Source organism: Lissotriton vulgaris, chromosome 1_1, assembly GCF_964263255.1.
Source record: "Lissotriton vulgaris chromosome 1_1, aLisVul1.2, whole genome shotgun sequence".
Classification (NCBI taxonomy): domain Eukaryota; kingdom Metazoa; phylum Chordata; class Amphibia; order Caudata; family Salamandridae; genus Lissotriton; species Lissotriton vulgaris.
Window position 1 is genome coordinate 775,176,967 of NC_141685.1, and position 26,263 is coordinate 775,203,229.

At 42.1% G+C, this 26,263-nt stretch overlaps 1 protein-coding gene across 1 annotated transcript in view; it reads left to right on the forward strand.

Annotated features, from left to right (window-relative positions):
* The window catches only part of HMCN1 (hemicentin 1), a 1,183,532-nt gene that overhangs the window by 838,222 nt on the left and 319,047 nt on the right, over positions 1-26,263 (forward strand). The window contains exons 69-72 of the mRNA XM_086956029.1: positions 7,712-7,908; positions 9,768-9,849; positions 20,431-20,567; positions 21,281-21,422. Of these exons, the coding sequence (XP_086812155.1) occupies positions 7,712-7,908; positions 9,768-9,849; positions 20,431-20,567; positions 21,281-21,422 (558 nt within the window). The remainder of the gene's footprint in view (positions 1-7,711; positions 7,909-9,767; positions 9,850-20,430; positions 20,568-21,280; positions 21,423-26,263) is intronic.

Genomic DNA, 26,263 nt, shown 5'->3' on the forward strand with positions numbered 1-26,263 from the left:
GCCACAGGGTTGAGCACCGTCGGAGGGTGCTGGAGTTGGAAGCTGAGATCCTGCGCATTGAGGTCAACGTTTCCCGGGACCCAGGCCCCAACACTCAACACCTGCTTAATGTTAAAAGACAAGATTACAGACAGTTACTCCTAGAGGACGCCAATAGATGCGCTCTGGCCACCCGGCATAGGAGATACGAACAGGGAGAACGAACCGGCAAGTTGCTGGAGTGGCTGGAACGCAAAGAACAATCAGCCAGATGGGTACGTGCAGTAAAAGAACCTGATAATGATCTGATTACGGACCCGCAGAGTATCGCTGAGACCTTTGCAAACCATTATAAAAAAATATATGGTGTTCCACAGAACTCACAAGCTTCAACGGTGGCGGAACTCCTTGCCACTATCAGAGTGACGTGTCTCTCTGAATAGGGAAGGGAGGCATTGGACACTGAGCTATCAGTTGAGGAAATTCACAAGGCAATTCAGGAGATTCGTGCGGGTAAAGCGATGGGCCCGAAAGGGCTCCCGATTGAACTATTCAAACCTATGGCTTTCAAATTAGCACCCCGCTTGATCAATCTATATAACGAATGCTATGAAAATTCCCTCCTCCCGGATAATATCCTAGCGGCCACTATTGTGGTCATCCATAAACTGGGTAAGCCGTTTGAGGAGTGCGCCTCGTATAGACCTATTTCCATGATTTCAGTGGAGGCTAAAATTTTGGCCAAACTGTTGGCGACTCGTCTGCTCCCCTATCTCAGTGACTTGATTCACCCAGATCAATCGGGATTCATGCCAGGATGGAACACAGCGCGCAATCTTGACGCCAAAATGGCAGTTGACACAATAGCGTGGGAGTATTTGTTTGCATTTCTTGCCTGCATCGGGTTCGGACCCAAGTATATCGGGTGGGCCAAACTGTTATACGCACAACCTATGGCTCATGTCTCAGTAAACAACCATCGCTCTGCTCCTTTCCCCCTGTGTCGGCACACAAGACAGGGATGCCCGTTGTCGCCACTCCTCTTTGCCATGGTTCTTGAGCCTCTGGCGGTTTGAATCAGGGGAGACCCAGGTATTATGGGCATTAGATTGATGATTCATATTTTTGGGGCACACTCTGGGTATCAGATAAACTGGTCTAAATCCCAGATGTACTCCCTTTGGGGAGAAATGCAAAAACCACAGTTGATGGTCAGAATGCAAAACAATGTCATACATTCACCCCAATACAGAGATCTGGGCCTAAATCCATCGTTTTTTTGCACTCCACACCACCCCAGTTCCGACATGGCCATGTGCAAACCAGTCTGACCCTGTGCCTCATGGGAACAGTCCAGCCCGAACAGCCAAGCCATGCCTTCCCTGGACCGGAAACAAGCTTCCGAGGACCGGTTTGTGGCATTCCAGCCGTCTTCAGCCTGGCTTGCTTGAATCCAGTGGTGTGGAGTGCATGGGACTCACGTCTGAGCATACCCATCCCACTCGGGGTGACAAATGCAAAAACCACAGTTGATGGACAGAATGCATAACAATGTCATACATTCACCCCAGTACAGAGATCTGGGCCTAAATCCATCGTTTTTTTGCACTCCACACCACCTCAGTTCAGACATGGCAATATGCAAATCAGTCTGACCCTGTGCCTCGTGGGAACAGTCCAGCCCAAACTGCCAAGCCATGCCTTCCCTGGACCGGAAACAAGCTTCCGAGGACGGGTTTCTGGCATTCCAGCCGTCTTCAGCTTCGCTTTCTTGAATCCAGTGGTGTGGGGAGAGCCACCATGAAGTCCTCGGGGATATGATGTTCCTGTGTTGTCCCAAGGCTTTCGTTACTTAGGGATTTTGATAACCTCTAATGCCACACTATTTTGTTAATGGAATCTAATGGGGACGTTACTGAGGTTTCGCTCGGACGTCACGCATTGGAAGACGGTCCCCCTTACTCTGTTAGGACGTACGTCTTTGTTCAAAATGCTTGCTCTGACACGTTTTCTTTATGCCCTACAAAACACTCCAATTCCGGTGCCTAACACTTATTTTTTGCAGATCGAGGCAGCAGTGAGGGATTTATTGTGGGATAGTAAACCACCTCGAATAGCCATGGCCAAGGTTACTATGGGATGGTATGATGGGGGTATTGGACTGCCGGATATGTGTCTGTACTATCAGGCTTCACAGCTCACGGCTATCAACCATTGGGTGTTCGGACGGCACGATGATCCTAGCTTTCACACAGATCACTGGTTAATGGGGAAGGGGGGCTACAACAGAGCGCTATTTACAAACCACAAGAAATTGCGCCTGACCGGTCCCTCTGTGCGTACAGTGGAGGTGTGGCATGGGGCGCAATGACGAATGGGGTGGCAGGGGCGCCTCACAAAGGCTACCCCTCTATGGGAATCGGACATTCTGGGCCGACTTAGTACCTATGCAGGTTTTGATAAATGGGATACGATCGGGATCTCCACAGTGGGCGTTATGGGGATCAAGAGCAAGAAGGCATTGTTTATTGAACTCCAATCTAAGTATCAGCTAGCACCATCTGAAGGTTTTCGGTATCTCCAGATCTGCTATGCCATTGACTCCATCCTCCCTAAAGTTACCCCCCTTCCAGACTCCTCTCCCCTGGAAGATTGGCTCTTGCTGGATTCTATGAACCGCAAGGCCATCTCTCTCACATATAAGAACTTGATCAATGATCGGACCGATCCAATGCTAAAGATGAGCGCGAGCTGGGAAACTGAATTGGGACAGTTAGCCGATGATGTCTGTACGGAGGTGTTGTCCTCACCCTGAGAAGTAGCCATTCAGATGCGACTTTGCCTGGTCTAACTTAAAATTCTTCACCGAGTATATTTTGATGCTACACTGCTTTACCGGCTGGGAAGGAGACCTGATCCACTTTGCGTCCGACACTGCAATCAGATGAGTACATTCTTACATATTCTATGGGATTGCCCTCACATACAACAGTATTGGCCGGACGTCACCAGACAATTGACTAGGGCTTGTGACAAACCCATCCACATGACTCCCACACTAAATATCTGGTAGGCAACTACTGACCTCACACAAGCTGAACAATCCTGGGCCACAGTGGGGTGGAATTAGCGAAACGGAATATTACTCAGAAGTGGGGCGTAGATACCATAGCACAGCTGAGAGATTGGGCAAAAGATATGGACCATGCCATGGTTGCAGAAAAAAACAATATATAAAGGGAGGGGATGTCCACGCAAATGGGACCACAAATGGGGGCACGGGAATAAGTATAGGGAGGATATATGTGTTTCTCCGACGGTGGAACTGAGGAGGGAGAGACTCTTGGGGTTAAGAGGAGGGAGACGTCGAGGTTGTGGCATATAATGGGAGCAATCAGGAACAGATATGGACTTGTAAAGTTTCCTGACCCGGAGGCAAAAAGTGACCCGCCTCCTGACTGTTGCGATGTTGCTGGAGTGTGCTCCCCTGGGCTCCTACTGGATCCTTAATTAAAATGGTAATGCTGTAACTATGATTACATCCGTTTTCCTAGGGCTCTTCTCTTCCTTTTATTAGAACAGATAAATACAGTTCTATCCCCACCTCAAACCCGGCTGGGTTTGCATGAAGGTGAGTGCTATTATGAGCAAAGGCATGTGAGGCCCTTAGTCATTTTCAGAATCCATTCTCAAACAAACCATCTCCTTTAAATCTCTTAGGCTGTTTGCTGTCCCCCACAGTCCTGATGAAGACCCGTTGTTGACTCCGTATGTATGCTTGCTGAGGGGTGAAACGTCGACGAATAAGTGGATTGGTTGCATTGATATTTTGCACTTAGTACTGACAAATGCAGTGTACAGTCTTATAATTTGAAATATGCATAGGCCACGTCAAATTATTTTTTGTATCCCCCCTTGTATATAATAATTGTACAGTTTTTTGTCACTTTTGCGCCGTAAGCACTGAGCACTACAAGTCACCACTTGCACTATCTGTTCACTTTTTGTACAGCCTATTTTGCAATTCGTATATGGTACAAGTATCTATGAATGACTACAATTTATAAAACAGTACATAAATACTTAGATGGTTTTTGGATTCTGATTCTTTGCTCGAAATTCTACATAAACTATGAGAAAGTAAAAGAAATATTGTGCACCCGAATGAACCAATTGTTGATAATATTGATACCTTCCAGCATCAGCAGTCCTTCCAGGAGAGCACACTTCCAACCATAACCAAAGATTAGGTTTTGTGGGGCAAAGCCTGCAGAAAGGCAGAAGAACTCAAGGCTAGGGGTCCCCCGCCTCAAAGTAATGACTTACTCTCCATACCCTTAATCATGCAACGCCTAACGGAGGGGCAGGTTTTTTTTTTCCCAAATTGAATAGAATAACCTCAGACAAGTGGGTATTATCCATCCTTACCCACGCCTATAGGAGGAATTTCACACCACACCAACTAACATACCACCTTATCACACCATCAGCCAGAGGCATCAAAGGCTGCTGCGATAGGAGGTGAAAGCATTGCTTTCAAAAGCGGCAATAGAACTACTTCCAGTATCTCAAATTCTCTATACTTCCGAATACCTAAAAAAACTGGACACCAAGGCTAATACCAGACCTTAGTCTACTCAATCATTAGATAGTATCAGAACACTTCAAAATGACAGTCTTGCAACACATCAAGCACTGCATTCCGCAGGAGATCATATGATCTCAAGGCCATCTCTTTCATTTCCATCCACCAGAGCACCATATATACCTCATGTTTGTGGTAAATGGACAACATTACCAGTTAGAAGTATTACCTTTACCAGTTCAAAGTGTTACTCTTTGGGGTCATGGCAGAATGCAGTAATGTTATCTTGACAGTGTGCCGCATATTTAAGCCAGGCATCCTTTAGTGGAACAGGGCGGCGTGCCAATGTATTGCCACTCATCGCAGGTATCTACCAAACGTCTACCAGTGGTTGTAGCACACTTCCACAACTGCATCATTTGTGTCTTTCCATATCTGGGCATCCGGCTGATAAAGAGCAGAAGACATAAGCAATGTCTAGCACACACAAATTATATTTTTGGGCCATCAATGAAGATTTTAATTTTTACAAGAGATGGCTTGGTCTAGTAGAATAAGTGTTGTATGGGTAGACTTGTGAGGTGTGATCCTTTTAGGGGACAGTTTGGCAAATGGTTAGGATGTTTGTTCTAGCATGAAGGACTTTGGTCTAGCAGTTGGAGGAGGAATCTTGAGGTGTAAACTGGTATAGAAGGTGTGGGCTAATGGGTGAGGATGTGATCTAGAGGGAAGAGACATGTTCTAGAGGACCAAGCGTGGGTTAGTGAGCCAGTTTGTTTTGTGGGAGAGGTGTGGTCTAGTAGTTTAAATGTGATTTTGGGTTAGTAAAATGTATGTAGTTTAGCCATTCAAATTGTGGTGTTAGAACAGAAATTCAGTTGGGCAGCTTGCTTGATATTCCTGTGCCTTTGTTGTTTCTAATCAAAATACAGCAAGCACTGGTGTGAAACTTGTTCTGAGATTTATGTGAAATGTAAATAACTGGACATAAAATGTTCATGTTAGTGAGCCCTGTTTCAACTTTATTGAGTAGAAGACTCAATGTGGCATTGGTACAAGTGACAATAATGTAACATTCTTGGGGTTCTAAAATATTAATTGAGGAGTGATTCAGCAGAGAAATTCATTGCCATAAATCTTTATGAGGTCCTGTGCATTATCAACTCCAAAGACAACACATGTTCCCTCCATTTTATTGCTCAGTAGTTGTATGCATGGACAGGTTAACTTCTTGGGCCGTGTTTCTCTACTACTAGTTTTTGTATCATAAACTTTTATCAAGGTACAAGTTATAAAGAGAAAAATCAAATAATGTCCTACGTTTGTTTGCCATTCTCCTTGAGGCAACCAGCTCACGTTTATTCACAGATAGTTGTTAGTATTTAAATAAAAAACACATTTACTATCAATAGCAAGTGAATACAAATACATTTTAAATATGGTACATAGGGTCTGTGTTATGGATTTGTTGCTTCTTTGGCATTACCATCCACAGCAGTCAGAGTAGTGCGCACCTGGGTGTCAAATCACTTAGTTGAATTTAGGGAGTCTTGCAAAAACTACAGATGTTGTATTTTCATGTGAACGATATGTCCCTACATAATCCCTGTCTGTACAAATTGTTACCAGTGTTTACATCTGAAAATGATTACATGCAAATAAAATAGAAGCAATAGAAATATGTGATATTTTGATTAAATGTTTTGCTAGCATTGATACATACTCAATCGTAAGACAGTGTATGTGTGGGAAACATAGACCTTGTCCATGCATTTAAGTATATGCTGCTTCTATCAAATTGTCAAGTCTATAAATGGAAATTAAAAGCTTAGGGTTAGCATCTGGTGCACATTAAATTGAAATTATGCATAATTCAGCAGTTAAAGAACTTACAGAACGTGAACGTTTAAATAAGTAGAAACCTGTATAGAATGAAATGCCCCTCGTCAGTCCCTGACAGTACTCTGCAAAACATATAACCGTCTATAGATGGTCAACAGACGACTTATCCCTGCTTTCAACCAGTGGAAAGACCCAAGACAAGAAGTCCCAGTGAAACAACAAAGCTAGAACTAAGTTCTGAAAATAACAACATGCTTTACAAATCTGCTTTCAGTCTAGAAACAGCAGCCACATGTCCCGGTTTTTCTCACCCTAGTTGTTGATGTTTCACAGATGTCCCACATGACTGAGTATGTTGACCTATTTGTCTTTTTCTGCATTGCACCATGGCAGAATGAGAGGTGCAGTATCAGAACCCATTTGGGTTACAAATTTTAATCTTGACCAGGATTCCAGACACAGTTCAAAATTGTGAGTTTGAAGTAGATTGAGTCATGAATATTTCCACCATCTCGAGCCATATGGGGTTCTTTTTTTCTCTTTATTGCCATTTTAAATGCAATACAAAGATAAAGACAACAAGTGTATGACAGTGGACATATACGGATTTTAGCTGCAATGTTCTGACAGGCGTATCATAGTGTGAAGCTGGTGCTATCTCAATAACAAAAATTCTCATCCAGTAGGAGCAAGGAATGTACTTTAAATAGAGGGGAGAGATTGGATATCAGCTACTCGGTGAGACCTGTGCAGGCTTTTGCCCCGCTAGCACGACACCAACCACAATGGTAGGGACACCACAGTAGCATGTGGTAGCTCTGTGCCGCCTCATTTTAATCACCACAGTCAATAGCATCAGCAAACCCTAATCTCCCTCCTGTGCTCAAGGGGCAACATTCCCATTATCTCTTGCTTGCATGCTCAAGTATCTCTCCAGAGGGGCCCAAATGTCTCTAGGGCGCGATCGCACTGACATCAGTTCCCAGAATGCAGTAATGTTATCTTGACAGTACGCCGCATATTTAAGCCAGGCATCCTTTAGTGGCACCAGGCGGCCTGCCAATGTATTGCCACTCATCGCCTAGTCAGCAGCAACAGAAGAGCAGTTAAAGTACGAAGCTTGGGAGGGACCACCTTCACATTGCCCAACAATGCAATCAGAGGTGTGCGCTCCCGCCGGAGGTCCAGTATGGGGATTCTGGTCCCAGCCCAATAGTCTTTCTAGGTGATTGGAAAGTCATTATTTCATTGTATTCTACCAGCTGAGAAACAACTTTCAGCATGCTTTTTATTTCTGTCTTTTAGATCCTCCTCATATAAATGGATCAGGTTCTCCTGAAGAGATCACCGTGATTGTCAACAACCCCTTGGAGCTGATCTGCTCTACTACTGGTGTCCCACCACCCAAAATTACCTGGCTGAAAGATGGACGACCACTCCCTCAAACTGATGATATCCACATCCTCAGAGGTGGTGAAATGCTTCGCATAGCTAGTGTTCAGGTAATGGATACACACCTTTCAAAATAACCCTGTTCCATATTACATAACGTTCCATTAATTTTGAATTCATACATTTATTTGGACTTCGAGTTTGAGCTCCATAAAAGATGAGTAATTTTTGTCCTGCTCTACTATTCACAGAAACTAATAGTTCACTATGTTTCAGAATGCTTTTTTGTCTGGGCTTGTTTTAAGAATTCTGGCCAATTGGTTATATGTGTTCCCTTTGTGAATAGCACATCACTTCTGCTGCAGAATTTCTATTTCTTTTTTCTTCTGTTGTACTTGTAAAGAAGTCTTATTTCCCTTGCCATTACAAACTCAGCTTAAATACAGTATAAAATGCAGATTCAAATTAGTACTAATATTGTGTAGGGTTTAAAGCAGACAATAAGGCTCCTGAAGAACAACAGTATAATAAGTGAAACATAACATGTCAACACATACCTTTGCATAGTATAGAGTGAAGGTGGCGAGAAATCAGTTTCTCAATATATAAACGACCATGGTTTCGGGCCCCATTAAGCTATTCATCAGAGACATACAATGAGTCAGCAGGCATCTTCTCATACAAAGAACTAAAGGGGACATTCAATGAATACTACCACAATAGTCGCAAAACCCCATCCAAAATAATCAAATAAAAACAATATTTTAAAATACCTATTGCAGGAGATTGTTAGATGCATGACTAGCTAAAGAGAACGAACTGTTTATTTTTCTCTACATTGGATGGTCCCTTTAATTAAAAAACAAAATGGAAAACCAAAATGGCTGCAACATAATGACTCTGTCATGTCCAGCCAGATTGTGTAAAAAGGATTTGTTCTATGTTGGCTAACTTTTAAGGGTGTATACATGCAAAAATACATGGATGTAAAGTAAACACATAGCTCTAGGTAAAATCAATACAGCCTCCATAGGAATGGGATTGTGGAGTGAGTAAGGGACAACCCTATAGCCAACAATGTGCATCATACACAAGAGTCAAATTGAAAGCTTAATTAATCCAGATGTACCTTGACCAAGGAGAAAAACAGAGGACACAATTAGCAGAAAATTGTTAAAACGAGATCACTATGTGGCTTTAGGCTACGTGAACAGCTTTGCACATGCAAGCTTAGGAATGTTGTGTTTTAATTCCAAAGCCAAGAGGCATAGCAGTTTCAGAGATAACATTGTATCTAGTGCAAAGTGCATTCATGTTGAAATAGTTAAGGTTCTCAGTATTTGCAGTTTGCAGTCCAGGTTAGCAGTCATCCATTTCTTATCACTGCATTAATGGACCAGTTGTTCTGCCTGGCCATAAGTGTGTCTGTATATATTAACTTTTACTTGCCGTACCTTCATGGTGGGGGGCATGAGCATGGAGATATGCCCTTAATACTCTGATTTGACACAGCATGTGCTAATTTACTAGGATTCCCAAATACTTGTATTGTCTTTCGGTGCACTGCCTGGTTTAGAACTCGGCAAAGGGTTACTCCGCCACAACGGTGACGAATATCCCATCTGCCATTGGATGTAATGAGATTAATGTTTCGGCAGATGGAATATCCATCACCTTTGTGACGGAGTAACTGATCCGCTGAGTTCTAATCAGGCCCTTAGTACCTCTGTATTGTGAATAATTCAATAGTCTCCTTTCTTGCTCTGCTATTACAGTTCGTCTTGCTTTTTTGGCTATCCCAGACGCAGACACACCAATACGCCTCCAATACCAAGCCCTAATTTTACATATTTAAATAGTGTTCTGGCCACTTGTTTTGCGATGAAATGTACAGGTCGAAGCTCATTTTAAGAGTTCTATAGTTTCTTTCCAGAAATTATGTCCAATTACACCTATGGTTGTTTTACAGGTGGAAGACACAGGAAGGTACACATGTTTGGCATCAAGCCCTGCAGGAGACGATGACCAAGAGTATTTAGTGAAAGTTCATGGTGAGTTTATTTGAACAGATGTGGAAATGGTTCTAGAATATCCTAAATATGGATTGCTATTTGCTAGTGTTAGTTTGTACTTATTCCAGTGCAATGAGGATTGCTCCCCTGGGAAAATGTCATCACTCTTAGAAGATGTTGGCGTTTTTGGCAAAACCTGCTCCCATTATCTCTGAGGCATCTCTTTCACTAAAATAAATAAACTATCTGTTGTGGTGTCTGTGGGATTTTGTTGCAGTAGTCCCCCCACATTTTGCCTGGTATTTGCTGCAATTTTGACTGTAGTGAACTGGGTTCCTTTTAACCAGGTCCCCAGTACCAGTTTTCTTTCCTCAAAACAAGACAACTGGTCACTTGAACCCCAGGTGACCAGGCCTTTAGCACCTCTATAAGCCCCTATTAAGTGGTACCTCTTGTACCTAGGGCATAGTTATTGACGAGGGTCCCGAAGAGGTTCAGCATATCTTGTGCCACTCTAAGAAACCCCGCACCAAACTCAAACAGACTGCCACTGCAGGCTGCGTGATACTGTGGTCCAAAAGGTGGAACCACAACATGGCACATACCATGTCCCCTAACACTACATTTAATATATGTAAGTCACCCCTAAGGCAGGCCTTATAACCCTAAGGCAGGGTGCATTATATTGCATTTGAGGACATATCTGCATGAGCAGATATTCCCCTGTGCTGGCCAGTTCTACTGACAGTACAAGCAAGTAGAGAAGCCATCCTAAGGTACGTACTGGACACTGGGCAAAACGAGTTCACCAGCTATATAATGGCTTCACTGAAACATATGGTGTTTGGTATCAAAAACCTCAAAGTAATAAGCCCACACTGATTCCAGTGATGGATTTATTAGTACGTGCACCCAGAGGGTACCTTTAAGGTATCCCCTGAAACCAACCAGCCCTCAGTGTGCTAGCTGACTGGTCCAGTCCAGCCTGCCACCATTGACAAGTTTCCTGAAAGGCCACTGTCTCAGAAGGTTAGAAACAATGCCTGCTCTGGAGGGAGGTGTTTTATACCTCCTCCATGAAGGGTGGTAAATTAGTATTCCAAGGCAGGGAGCTTCAAAGAACCCACCATCTTTGGTATGCAAATCTGGATTCCCTCAGGGGTGAGGGAATGCCATGACCCCTGACGAGGGCCCATTTGGTGCCAGGACAGGTGGAAAAATTAGTAGTCAGGTAGGTGTGTCCACCCTCAGACTAGTTCCTCCTCTAAAATGGGCTACTCGATGTGGATACCAAATTTAAAAGTCAGCCATCTTGAGGATGGCCGAATTGGGAACTCTGGGCCAAGGTTATGTCCACCTCCCACAGAAAGTGGTCATACAGGTGGTGTAGTGACCCCAGGGGATAAGTAGCCCATTGACTGCTACCCTACACTCTACCAACACCCCTGAATCTAGTATTTAAGGGAGCCCCTGGCACCAGGGAATCAAATTTGTGCTGACCTAAGAAGAAGAAGGACAGCGAAGAGCTGTGAGAAACAAGGACTGTGGAGAAGCAACTGACTTGGTGCCAATCCTGCCGACCTGTCTGCTGTTCTGTGCTAAAGTTATCTCTGGGTGCAGCTGCTGTTCCTACACAAGCCTGGGAGGACTGCTGCCTTCAACTAAGACCCAGGAACTCCTGTGGAGTGGCGGAGCTGCTTCCCCGCATCCTACAGTCACTCCAAAAGATTCCGAATCACTGCAAACCTGACACCGGAAAGCACCTCTGCATTTGTGCCCCCTAGCCCGTGTTGAAGTGGGCCAATGGTGCCTGTGTGGTACTCCAGAGACAAAGCCCACCTTGGGTAAGCTTCTCTGCTTACTTGCAAAATCCAGTAATAGAACTATACTTCACAAGGGCTTATCTGCTCCTGCAGATGTCCTCTTATAAAATATAATGTACCCTGCCTTAGGGCTCAAAGGCCTGCTGTAGAGGAGAAATACATATATTAGATGCTGTGACATTGGCATGACACACAGGTGTGTGCCATGTCATGTTTTCACACATGGTTTGCACAATGTCATTCTGCCTGCAATGGCAGTCTTTATGGAATTTGTGTGTGGGTCCCTTGGGGCAGGCATAAGATATGCTGCAAACCTTTAGACTCTCTTTAATACTTATGCCCTAGGTACTTTGGGTACAATTTACTAGGGATTACCAGGAGTGCTAAAGTCCTTAGCCAATTGTAACACAATTAGACAACACTTTGTTTTGGGGAAGGTACACTGGCACTGAGGTCTGGTTAGCAGGCCTCGGCAAAAACAACAGTTGATGGACAGAATGCAGAACAATGTCATACATTCACCCAGTACAGAGATCTGGGCCTAACTCCATCGTTTTTTTGCACTCCACACTACCCCAGTTCAGACATGGCCATATGCAAATCAGCCTTGACCCTGTGCCTTATGGGAACAGTCCAGCCCGAACTGCCAAGCCATGTCTTCCCTGGACTGGAATCAAGCATCCTAGGACCGTTTCCTGGCTATCAGCCATCATCAGCCAGGATAGCTTGACTCCAGTGGTGTGGAGAGCACGGGACTCACGTCTGAGCATACCCGTCCCACTCGGGGTGACAAATGCAAAATGAACAGTTGATGGACAGAATGCAGAACAATGTCATACATTCACCCCAGTACAGAGATATGGGCCTAAATCCATCATTTCGTTGCACTCCACACCACCCCAGTTCAGACATGGCCATATGCAAATCAGCCTGGACCCTGTGCCTCATGGGAACAGTCCAGCCCAAACTGCCAAGCCATGTCTTCCCTGGACCGGAATCAAGCATCCTAAGACTGGTGCACTGTCAGAGTCGAAAATTAACATCTAATAGCTAAAAAGGGGCCAAAAAATGAGAGGATAACCACAACAAAATCTCAGGTTCCTATAGTCTGTTATCACCATGGAAAGTTTGGCACTCTTGTACATTTATCTACTATAGTCTTGTAATCATGACATATTACCAAGAACTGTGTGCTATCATTTCTTTTTTCATGAGAGATAATGAAATCTAGTTTTATGCATCCTGTTTTTCAGTCCCTAAAGCAGACTAAGTTGATGTTTTTAATATTTGAACCTAATGGTAGCACAACATTTTATTTGGATAACTTATTTGAAGAAAGAGATGAGTGCTCATCTCTATCCCTTGTGAAGAGCAGATTATTTGTACTCTGAATATGTGGACAAATGTCTGAGACATCATTAGGCATTTATGTTAAGCTGTTAAAAAATCAATGCCATTTAGAATCAATTTATGTCAAGAAAGCAAGCAGTAAATAGATTATGATAATTTGGTCCACTGGAATTCTGTACCTTATGTTTTATTGCTTTTGAATTTTACTATAAAGTTGTATACAATTCTGCTTGTAAATGCCATGGTTTCTTAAAGCAAATACCATTAAAGAAATTAAATAGTAAGGAATTGTGTGAATGAACCAGTCTTTGAGAAGATTCCAAATACTTGTCCACTTATTGATAAAAAGCACACAACCAAATGGCAGTTTGGCACTACTAGACTCAAAAGTTTCCTCACACATAATAAAATCACAAAAATGTATTTTACCCTGAATCCTGCCCCAACAGAAAGAGTGAGAGGTCTGCGGGCATGTCATTCGCTGAACCAAACACCAGGAATCAGGAAGATGTTGAGATAGCAGTGGGAACGTGGGGATTACATATTCTCACAATGTACAGGGTAGATATAAGCACATGGTCTGAAGTGTTAGTAAAAGATCACATATGTCACCTGGGCTCTGGCATGATCCTAGCACTGTTGAAAGGTATTATTATAATATACATCGCACCAACTGTGTTATGAGTGAGTGATCAGCAGCCTAGAGATATTTTCGAGATCAGATTAACCCAGTGAACCATTTTACCACGGTTTTGTTTCTAATGAACAATCCTGAATTGTTGTTTAATGCATGATAACAGTCCTTTGCCAAATAATAGCTGATATCTATATATTCAGCACACAAGTAAGATATACTAAAAGAATAACGTGGATAAAATATCAAGATTCAAAAATATTGTGGCTTAAGTACTGAGTATCAATAGATCCTGAAGGTAAAGTAGATATAGGTATGTATATGTTTACTAAACATAGCTCCACATCCATGCACCTTGAAGATGTGTATATAGTAAATGACAATACGTTATCCTTGATATTCTGATTTACAATCTATGGAATTTTTCAGCTATGGTTATGGTCATCCCCTCCACCATAATGCAGCCCATATAATTTGTCCTTGTCTTTACACCTTGCCCATGGATGCAATATCATTATACTGGGAAGCATCCATCCAAGTTTTTTCTTAGCCATAATTCCTATTAGTGTATGGCTTTTTATGACAGGTTCCTGGTTTAGAAATTCTATCCTTTTAGTTTTGCTCTATAACATGCCTATATGTGAGCAATGTTTGGCAGCCTCAATGCTGTTACTGTTTTATGTGTTTGTGGTTTGGCTGCTAGGAGGGCAGGTGTGCAACCCAGCAATGGATGCCACTATTTATCTCCTTAGGAATTGAAACACACAGGAGTAAACCTGTTAACCCAGATGAGACCAGGTGGAGTATGTAATAAAACAACAGTGTCTCAACCGGGAATCATTAGCGAGGACAATTTACAAGGATTGTGTAAATCGTTTGGGGGGATTGTAGGGGAAAGAAAGGGAGACCACGAGAAAGCCTCAGAGAGTAAATATTATCATTTGTAAGTAGTTGTATCAGCACATCAGCACTACAGTACAATTTTACAGAAAGTAACCATAACACACAAGTGTGCACTGAACGTGCTAGTGACGGTGAACGGCGCATTGACACAGGGGTGAGAAAACAGCGTGAACGGCGAAAAACAAGTAAAGCAAGGAATTGTGTGGTCAACGATACAATGCAGAAATATACAAGGTAGGTTTTTCGATTTGGACTGAATTGATTGACTACATTAACGCCACGGTTTGCGCTGAATAGTTATCAGCGCTTCGACCTGTTCAATTCTGCAACAATCCATACGTCAATGGAGATGGCTCCTAGTGGTCTGCCAAAAGTGTACTTTTGGCAGACCACCAGGGCACTTGACTAGCCCGTTACGAATTTGCGGTGCAGCGGTATTCATCCCGCTAGCTAGCCTTCTGAACTGATCTCTCTCCTCTAGGATAGCTTTCACCCCGAATCCAGGTACTGCTGGCATCCTGATCCCTTGGAACCCTGCGAGGATAGCCGCAAAGCACGCATCCAGTTCCCAGTGCTTCATTATCCACTTCTCTTGACACCGTTCTACTCTGCCGGAGCACTCTCAGTCGTCCCTTTTGGAACCCCTACTTAGCCGGTGCCTTCCTGCCATCCCCCACTGATGTCTGGATTGTTGCAGTACTACCATCTCAGCACTATACTGAAACCGGTAACCATTGTCCTGATGATGACCTGGAATTGAACAGGTGGAAACGCTGTCAACTATTCAGTGCAAACCGTGGCGTTAATGTGGTCAATCAATTCAGTCCAAATCGAAATACCTACCTAAATATATCTCCCTTGTATTGTTGACCACACAATTACTTGCTTTACTTGTTTTTTGCCGTTCATGCTGTTTTCTCACCCCTGTGTCACTGCGCCGTTCACCGTCACTAGCACGTTCAGTACACACTTGTGTGCTATGGGTACTTTCTGTAAAATTGAACTGTAGTGCTGATACAACTACTTACAAATAATAATCTTTACTCTATGAAACTTTCTCGTGGTCTTCCTTTATCCCCATCCTTCAAGCGATTTATACAATCCTTGTAAATTATACTCACTAATGATTCCCAGTTGAGACACTATTTATCTACTTGCCATCAGTCCTGAATAGGTGTTAATGACCCAAAGGTGATTGTGATCAATGTATACTGCTTGACCTTTTGCTCCCCGACCCCCTAGTATTAAAGCATAATTTTTATAAGGTGTTTTATTATATGACTTTTTCCACACTCTATTCTGTGTCCTCATCATCTTGTGGTATATGGTTTACTACTGTTGTGTAAAGTGTTGATCCAAAGCAGACCTAATAAACTGCCATACAAGACATGCTATCCAGGTCTCCAGTTCCAGGTCTCTTTCTCTAAAACAGTACTATGGTTCCCCCAATTGGCCATACCTTTGCCACCCTTTGAGTCCCTAATAAATGGTACCACAAGTACCCAGGGCAGGAGTACTAAAGAGGGTCCCCATCAGCTGCAGCATGTATTGTGCCACTCTAAGGGACCCCTCACCTAACTCATAAAGACTGCCATTGCAGGCTGCGTGTTTCGGTGCAGATAAAAGTGAAAACATGACATGGCATACATCCCTATGTGCCATGCCTACAGACACTGCATACAGTTTAGGTAAGCCACCCCTACAGCAGGCCTTACAGCCATAAGGCAGGGTGCACACCCCTGCAGGTGAGATCCCACCCTTTCTGAGGTCAGAAACAATGCCTGCTCTGGCCGGAGGTGTTGTCACCTCCTCCGAACTGGAGGGCTAAGTAATCAGCTAAGTAATCAGCATATCAAGATAGGAGTCTTCAAAGGCCACTGCTGCCTTTGATATGTGATTACAGATTTTTCAGACAGGGGAAATGACTACCCCCTATCCTGTGCCCATTTAACAACACTGGTGGGAAATTTACCAGGGACACATGGCTTATCACACCGCTAAGGTGAGCTTCCCCCCTTTAGGAAATTTCTGCCATCTTGGTGATGGCACAAATAGGAACTCTGGGTCATGGTTTTGCAGATTTGCCACAGGAAGTGGTCATATAGGGGGTGTAGTGACTCAAAAGGTAAGTAGCCCATTGGCTCCCACCTTCACACCCCTTAACACCCCTAAATTTAGCATTTAGGGTAGTACCTGGCACCAGAAATGCAGATTCTACTGACCTAAGAAGAAGAAGAAGGAGGACACCAAAAAGCCGTGAAAAGCAAGAACTGAGGAGCAGCAAATTATCTGCTCCAACCCTGCCAGCCTGCCTGCTGTCCCCAGCGAATCATCCTGCAGCTGCTCTGCCTCCAAAAGCCTGGGAGGACTGTCAGCATTTCAAGAAGCAGCCAGGACCTCCCATGAACTAGCGGAGCTGCTCCCCTGCTGGCACCCAAGAAGAATTGTGAGGACTTTGGATCTCCAAAAATCCAAAACCAGAAAGCACCACTGCACCTGTGCTCCCCCGCACGAATTGAAGTGGGCCAATGGTGCCAGCGAGGTCCTGAGACCCTTCAGAGTCCACAGCTAGGGTTTTCCTGGATTGCCGCCGCCTGCATCCTCTTTGTGCAGGCTCACCTCTACCTCCCTTGTCTCCCGCAGTGAAAACCCGACACCTCAAAACACCACTGCACCTAAGCCCTACAGCCTAAGTAGAAGTAGACCGAAGGAGTCCCTATGTGTCCAAGCATCATGAGAATTGAGCCTACTTATTGGTTCAGCCGGACTGACCCCCCCACCAGTCCCTATGTGCAGCCTCTTTGTCCCAGGATCATTTCCCACTGAAATCAACGGGGCAACCGATGCCGAAAAGCACCTCAACACCCCTGAGCCTCCCAAGGTGACCTGTTGGTGTTATCTTGGACCTTCCCCCGTACTTACCTCAATTCCAGAAAATTCCTCCTTTAAGTCGCTGCTAAGTATTGTATGCAGTATATGTGCTTTCCCCATAGGATAACATTACCGCACTAGAGATAATACAAGTGTACTTACCTGTTTTCTTCAAAACTGCCATTTGAAACAGTACTTACCCAGAACTTCTTGGTGTCTAAAAATATCAAAAAATGTGTGCTATTTTTCGAAATTGGTGTGGATCTCCTTATTGAGTGTGTTTGCATCATTTATTGATTGTGTGTATGCAACAACTGTCTAACACTCCTCCTTGATAAGCCTAAGGCTGCTCGACCACCCTACCACAACAAGATCACCTTGCGATTATTAAAGAAAGGCCTGTGCACTAGTAGGGGATACCTGGACTCTTTACACAATATACATCTTTTCGGTATATTTTATAAAGAGCTAGCGTCCTACAGAAACCATTTAATTTCATCTCTACTATGATTTTGCATGGGCTCCTGTCTGTCAAAGAATATGTAAAGGTGTTAAACACAGTTTGTTATTGAGACATATATATGTGGCTGTTATCTTTCTTCACTCTTCATTCTTAGCACTCAAAAACATTACAATTAAAAAGGTTAAATAAATAGACGTATCTCTTTTTATTCATTCAATGGCAGTGAAAAATACACAGTAACTTTCTGTTTGTTTTACAATGTGCTTATTTGGAAATAGTACTAAGGTTATTAATTGTGAAAGGGACACTTCTAAATGTTTTTCACATTAACATTTGTCCAAGTTGAGGAAACTCCATCAGAGAACTGATAAAAAAAACATAAAATTATCACAAATCTTAAAGCCCATATAACACATTTGTTATGAATCCCTTACATCAACTTGATGGCCGGATTACAAACAATTTTGACTAGCTTTATTTCATTTTTCTTATTGGGACGCAAAGCAATGCTTGTGTAAACACAGTGTATCATCAGAATGCAGGAGATGGTAATGGGTGAAAAGAATGTGTGTTCATATTGGTAGTGTGGCATCTGTTGTGGTGGTGATGTGGAGTGATGTTTTCTATTAGGTTGTGTTTTTGTGCTGTAATACTGCAATGTGATTTTGTTGTGTTGTACTGTGGTTTTGTGTTGCTTAGTATATGCTATTGTGTTAATTTTGGTTTACTTTGGAGATATCAGAAACTGCTGCTACATTTGCAGCAAAAAGCCAAAACCAGCACAAGTTTATAAAACATCTGTGAAAAGAAACCTTTTACTATTATCTATGGTGGTAAAATACTGCCACTCCAGATCTTCAACTGTGTAAGACTCCAGTCAGCCCAAAACTGTGGTACAGACCTGTTTCATAATGAGCACTTTCAGTGCTCATTTTATGTCCCATGGCACATTGAGTCTAAAATGTAAATGATAGCAACATTAAGAGTGCATTCATTAATGTGTGTTTCATCATTATCTAATAAATATGCACAATGGCATAGATACTGGAGGCTGCAGAGTAAGGTTTATTTAGTTATGTAGTTTGGAGGTATCCTGCAAAATGCGTTATTGCTAATTGATCTAGTTATGAGGGCAATCTATAATTTAAATAACTAACTTGTTGAATTGTTTGTATCTATTGTGTGGGTGCGCATGTGTCAGGAAGTGGTAAGTCTGATTAGGCATTGTTCTGAAATCGCATTGAATGTCAGTGCATATATTTGGCAATGGCAAGAAGAAAAGTGAGAACATGCATAAGTGAAGAGTTTGAAGACTTTGGATTTATTAGTAATCTGTCTCAAATTGGTCTACCAAATCAATTACTTTAAATAAAAGGTTAATGCCATTTAGCAAAGTGATCTCATTTAGGGTTGCCATTATACTGTGTTATGTAACATGTAAACAAACATTAAATATGAACTCAATGAAAAAACTAATTTTCAGCCCCCTCAAAATGTTGCCAAGCTGAACCAACTGTCATCAAATATGGCAGCCATCTGAGGATTATGCTTTAGGCATGGGTTTGATACTTTTTAAATCTTTATCTATCTCAAAAACCACCAAACCACAAAAAAGGATATATTCTAATTCAAGCTCTGATTACATGCCTGGATTAATGTTTAGTTGACCAAATGTTTTGCTGCAGCAGTGAGTGAAATTAATACAATGACAGTTTGTCTACCCACCTAAAAATGAGAAAAACCGTTCACGTTTGCTTTCCTTAACTAATAAGCACGTAACATTAAAGATCAAATCTGGGGAGGATGTCCTTCAGTCTGACAGTTGCTATATATATTCATTAAACATATGTGAGTTATTAGCAATTGAAAAACTGAGTCCACTACATTGTATCTACCTTATGACAAACTCTACACAGACTCCCTATCCTCGCTCTCGTTCTACTGCAAATTCTCTAAATATCAGGGTAAATCAAAATGTTCAAATCTTTGGTCTAAATTTGAGAATTCATATCTGTAAATATTAAATAGTCCACATTTCATATATGACTCAGGAGTTTGCCTTTGTGAGTTTAAGAACTCACTCTGTTGCTGAAGATATTGTTTTTCATATATTTTAAATTGTGTTTGCTAATAAACGTTTTGTATTTTATACTGATGTATAAAATGAGCTGACACACCCCAGACCTGGTCGACACTACGCAAAACTATAAAAATGTGTAAAAGAAATATTTAAACATTTATATAATACAATGTAAAACAAAGAGGAGAGAGGATGTAGCCTTGTGGCTAGAGTGGTCGACCTCAAAGCTGGGGAAGCAGGTTCGAGCCTTGCAACAACGCTCAACATCCTGTGATTCTGGGCAAATCACTTCATCTCCCTGTGCCTAACAAAAATGAATGTGTTCTTCTGTAACGATACTGGGGCTCATGTAAAGCACTCTAATACCCGATGTCTCGGGTATAGTTTGCGCTATATAAAACTCAACAAAAAAAACCAAAGACTGGGAATACATTGTGTTTGTTTCATTCTTTAAATCAGTGTCACTTTCTAAGAATCAACTGTTTTTCTCTTTCAGTACCACCAAATATTGCTGGTACAGGGGCACCACAAGATGTGTCAGTCCTGCAAAATCGGCAGGTTATACTGGAATGCAAGTCAGAGGCTGTCCCACCCCCAACCATTATATGGCTGAGAGATGGGGAGCCCTTGCAGGTACAGTATGCATTTGTATTCAGTTCCACTTTTTGTATGGAGATGCCCCCTGAAAGATAAACTTAATGTTAAGTGCAGTGAATTTGTACTGAGATCTAAAGCTTTTTTAAACAGTTTTATAATGAGCTCCATGTTACAGTATATGCAATGTTGAAAAGTATGAATGGAACGATAGTAAGTACAAACAAATTGTAGTTTTTTATTAGGTTGTTTTGTTATACATGTATTTATAAATCAGTGTATGATTCAGTGGCACATATGCTAATTAATGTATGTGTTTCAGTCATCCTTTATGCCTTTTTGTCTATGAAAATTATGACTTTTAAGGAACTCTTGGAGCAATGATATGGTCATTTTGTAAAGATGTAGGTGTGTCAATGATGACCTATTTATATCTCAATTGTTCGAAGAATAAATTTAACTACTTAAGCATGTACACCAATGTTAAGATCTCGTACAAGTATTTAGAACTTCGATTTTTTTCTGATACTGTCTTTGTTCAATGACAAAACAGGTTGAAGAAGTGATTGTTCATTAGCTTTTGCACATCAACTCTTTAACTTGCGACAAACAAGAATGAATACTAAAAAAAGTATACATGTTGTTGCAGTTGGTGTGTGTCATGTTATTCCTGTGGCACTCTAGTCACCTGGAGCTCCATTATACTATGAGGATTATGTGTTAGTGTGACATTCATTTCTGTGCATCACTAGGCCACTCCTCGAGTACGCATCCTATCCAGTGGAAGATATTTGCAGATCAATAATGCGGAACTGGCAGATACGGCAAGGTACACCTGTGTTTCAAGCAATATTGCAGGGAAAACTACCAGAGAGTTTGTGCTGACAGTGAATGGTAAGGATATGTGCATTTCATTGATCTTATGTGCCAGGGTTTCCCTCTGACACTTGCCATACTCAGAATGTAGCCTGTACTTTGGAGTGGGGTCTACAAAAGAATATAACGGTGTATGTGACCATGCTACCATAGGATAGTGAGCATTCAGTGTATTTTGCCTATTTTAACATCCCCCGGACAAAGGCTCAACACATGTGTGCTTATTAAAGGCATTGAATATGCCTGTACCAAGTCATGGACTGCCGTGTAAACCTTTTAATGAAAATGTAGAGAAATCCCCTTCCATCTTCCAAAAATAGAAACCAGGCAACCACATTTTGTGGGCAGTTTGTAAATCTTTGCAAGTAAATGCATGTACTTGCCTGTATGGTATTTGGAGATCGGTTTGTGTAACATTGAGGATTTGTGAAAAATGGAATACATGTTAAGAAAAATTTGGAGAAAACACCTGGAAACATAGATCCATGGAAATGACGAACATGGTGACATTGAGGAGACCTCTAATAGTCCTAAAATGGGAAAACATCAAAATTGAGCTTAGTTTCAAGTTTCAAGTTTTTTATTTATGATTTGGAACTCGTGAGAGGTCCACATAAAATTTGAAACAGCATAACAATACAAATGAATAAAATAGTTCTATTATTACACAGTAGAGGTAGCAGACATATTAATATAAATCCAAAAAACATTTAAAAAAGTAAAAAATTCTTGAACAAAACATTTCATTGGGGGGATTTAGGATAGCTTCAGAAAGGGCACTGGCAGATAGAATACCTAGTTTTAAGCAAATTGGTCTCACCCACTTACGACGGGAGTTTGACCGAGCCGGACATAAAAACAAGACATGAGAGAGGTCTTGGATCGAGTTGTTACACAGAGTACACTTGTAAGAGGAACCATACCACTTGGATAAAAGGTTATTCAGAGGTAACAAATCTTGCCTTATTAAGAACCAAAAACGACAAATGCCATGGGAAAGATTCCAAGATACATAGAATTGCATGGTTTTAAAAGCATAGGAATTAATCACCGGCAGACCACCTTTCTTTAACGCAAAAGAGTCCCTATCCAACGAGAAGCTTAACTTCCACCTTGGTAATTTTAAAGATGATTTTAACTAGTATATAGATATTGAAAAAAGAGTAGATTCCTCCAATTGCAATAGCGAGACCGCCTTTCTAAAGTTTTTTACAATTGGAGAAAACTCTTTTAAGGGACCCAATAATTCCTTCTGAATAAGGTGTCTTAACGTGGCTGGTTCACATTTAGCTAGGTAAAAAATCCATCTTACTATCCCAGCTAAGCCTTGAACCCAGCTACTTCTCATGCCAAACTCAAGCCTAAGAGAGGCCACTGAACAGGCAGAATTGACAGAAGTTAGTTGCCGCAAGAGTCTGCCTTCAATAGTGTGAAGAAAACCCCAATGACTCACATCAATAAGTTCAATGCCGTAAAGTAATGAAGCAGGGATTTTTGCGCGGAAATCTTCTAGCAAATAGGGAAAATGCGTTTTCCTGTGGCTTTATAGAGTGCATTTAAGCCCTTACCCTGCGTCAAAGCCTTGCGCATATTATTCTCAATAGGCCTTGTCACACATATTACCACATACTATTTTCCCTAAAAACACATAGGATTTCACAATTTCTAACTTATGGCCACCTATTGACCATATGAAATTCCCATAAGAGTGTTTTTTCTTTCCCGTCATACACATGACTTTACTTTTAGAGATGTTTATCTGCGAAGACATGTAATGCATGCAGACGATTGTTCAAACCCTTCGGCGTCAAATCTAACAACAATATGTCGTCAGCATACATTAAACATGCAATAGCTTTATCCCCCAATACAGGAGTGATACCACTGCTCAAAGATAAAACTTGAGGGAGATCATGAACGTAAAGGGAGAATAATAAAGGAGCCAGCAGACAGCCCTGTTTGAGACCATTGGCGGAGGGGATGGCGTGTGACAGGCCTCTTTCCCCTCCCATCATTATTCTGCACCAGGTATCTGTGTGGAGGTCCTGGATTAAATCTAACAGTAAAGGTGGCATGCCTAAAGACGATAGTTTCTTCCACAGCAAGGGGCGGTCAACTTTATCGAAAGCTGTGGAGAAATCTATGAAGGCCGCATATACTCTTCCACCCCGGACTCTGATGTATTTATCCACTATCACTTGCAAAGCTGTTAAATTATCCATAGTGCCATGGCCTTTACGGAAACCCGTTTGCTCGAGGGGAAGAATGTTACTCCGATCCACCCATTCAGTTAATAATTTCAAAAGGCATTTAGCAAAAACTTTGCCAACGGCATCCAGAAGGGCAATCTGGCGATAATTTTGAGGAGAAAGCCGATCACCCTTCTTGAAGCGGGGGACCAAAATACTCCCTTTCCAAGAGGGAAGAACTGACCTACTCGAAAAGCAGTGTGCAAATACTGGAAAGAGGATTTTACTCCATTTTATGCTACTTTGCTGTAAGACGGAAATAGGCAGCTCGTCTGGACCCATTGCCCCAGATGAACGCATTTCCCTTATGGCCAGCTCAATGGACTTTTCCGACGGAGGTTCCTCCTGGGCCAAATGAACCACATTAAAACTTCCCAGGGGAAAAGATTCACCATTACTTGCATAAAGATTTTTAATATGCTCTACCCAGGTTCGTTCCTCAATAGGGATAGGGGTGGGACTCAACCTTACACCACAACCCTTACCTATTAGAGACCAAAACGTTCTTGCTTGGCCGTAAAATGCTGCCTCCCTCAGTTGCATCCAGAGTTGGTCCTCCCTATCTTTGCGTAATCTGGACTTCAACCTTTTCCTTCTCCTTTTTAATATAGCTATCCTTCGAGTTCTTTCGGGTAGGATATTCAAATATTGGTCCCTTACCAATTTATTTATTTCTTTATTTAATAAACGAATGGAGCTGGGAGGAGGGATTGGAAGCCTATTTCTTTTAGGTTGTCTGGCTAAGGAGGTCACTTCCACCAATAGATCAAAAAAAGTTCAATTTCAGCACCATCCCAATTAACCAAATCAGTTATTGCAACGTCAAGGATGCTCTCCAGCCCACTAAGGGCCTTTATATCCCAATAGCATCTCCCTGATGAACCACCAAAGCTGACCAAGTCCCTATTTAGCGACCAACGGTCAGACATAGGTGGAGAAATGTTTAATGAAATGGCCAAAGTGGTATGGTCGCTGAGACACGTTTTAGAGATCACAAGATCATTCAATAAAATAAAAGCAGAATTGTCCACTATTACGTAGTCCAATATTGATTCTCCCTGATATGATTCATGTGTATAATTTGCCGGAGAATCAGAAGGAAGTCTTCCATTCACCACGATCCCATCCATCTCGAATACTTCTTCCAGAAGCATTTTCCCTCTTTTATTTGTTTTAATGTTCCCAGGCAGAACAGCTTGGGGAATGTGCAGAGATTCTTCCCTATATTTATTCCTAAATAGAGACAAACTTAAATTAGAAATTTTACAGTTAAAATCTCCTACCAAGATTATGTAAGAGGACAGGATTTTCTCTCTGACTTACTTAGCATAGGAGAAAACCTTCTTCGGGATAGGATTAAAACATTCATCGGGTGGAATATACACATTAATCAAGACGATCGGAGTGGGAATTTCCACATTGTCCAGACAAAAAAATGTTACAGCCTGAAATATATTACAGGGATCCAAAAAATGGGAAAAGGTCCATTTTATCCGGTTTGATAGACAGCAGGCAATACCCCCTCTTGCATGGCCTCTAGAAGAAGAAGAGGCTTTACCCTCCAAAACAATGTAGTCACTTCCCACAACAAGATTCTCAGTGCACCACGTCTCTTGGAGACAGATCACACAGGCCTCAGAGGAGAGGAGGAACTCGATTTTTTCAGAGTTGTTCTTTAAACCTGCCGCATTCCAAGACAACATTTTTAGATTGCTGCTAAAGATCAGGTTGCATTTCCTGACTAGTTGTGGGTTTCCTCGCGAGAACACCCAGCAGCCAATTCCAACGGGAGCTCTCATCATCATTCTTACTTCGTACCGATGGAGGGGGGGGATTAATTTCAGATACACAACGAATATTTTTAGATAAGAAAGTTTTTCAGTCATTGTAAACATCAAAACGTTCTTTCCTACCCAGAGCTATTGGGAAAAGAGGGACGGGAGAGCATGACCCCTTTGAGGATTTAGATGGTCTATCCATCAAGAAATTCCCCCAGAAAGGCGTGACATCAATCCCCCTACTCTGAAAGCTCTCAGAACGCAGGAGAATCAGATTTACAATGAGCTTAGAATGAAACTTTGCCCTCGTTAAGAATCCTCCCTCTGTTTTCAAAATAAAAATCAGGTCTATATCCGAAGATTGGATTAGTTCCAATTTTCCGGACTCCTGAAAGCATTTAAGAAGAGCGGCTCTATTCAAGATACAGTCCGCCTCAAACAGGGGAAAGAAATCGAGGACAAATGTATTTATATTTTCCTCTTTCCTGAGATCAATAGATCTGCTTGTGTCCTCTACACCTGCCGTCAAGCCAGAAAAAGACCTAGCTAAGGGGTTAAGGACTGACAAACCTATGTCCGAGGGTTTATTAATAGTTACCCCCTGAAGACCCGCCCTAAATGGCTCCCCCTTATCAACATGTAATCCCCCCTTTACAATGTTAGAAACGACAGAAACAGGCTTAGGGACCAATAGAGGAGAGGCTGGTGTTATTATGGGTGGAATAGACATTAGTTCCAAAGGAGGAAGTTGAGAAGAATCTTGAGCTACTTTTATGTCCCCTAACATATTTTTTGAACAGATTGGGGGCCCCTCTGAAACCTCTTCTTTAAA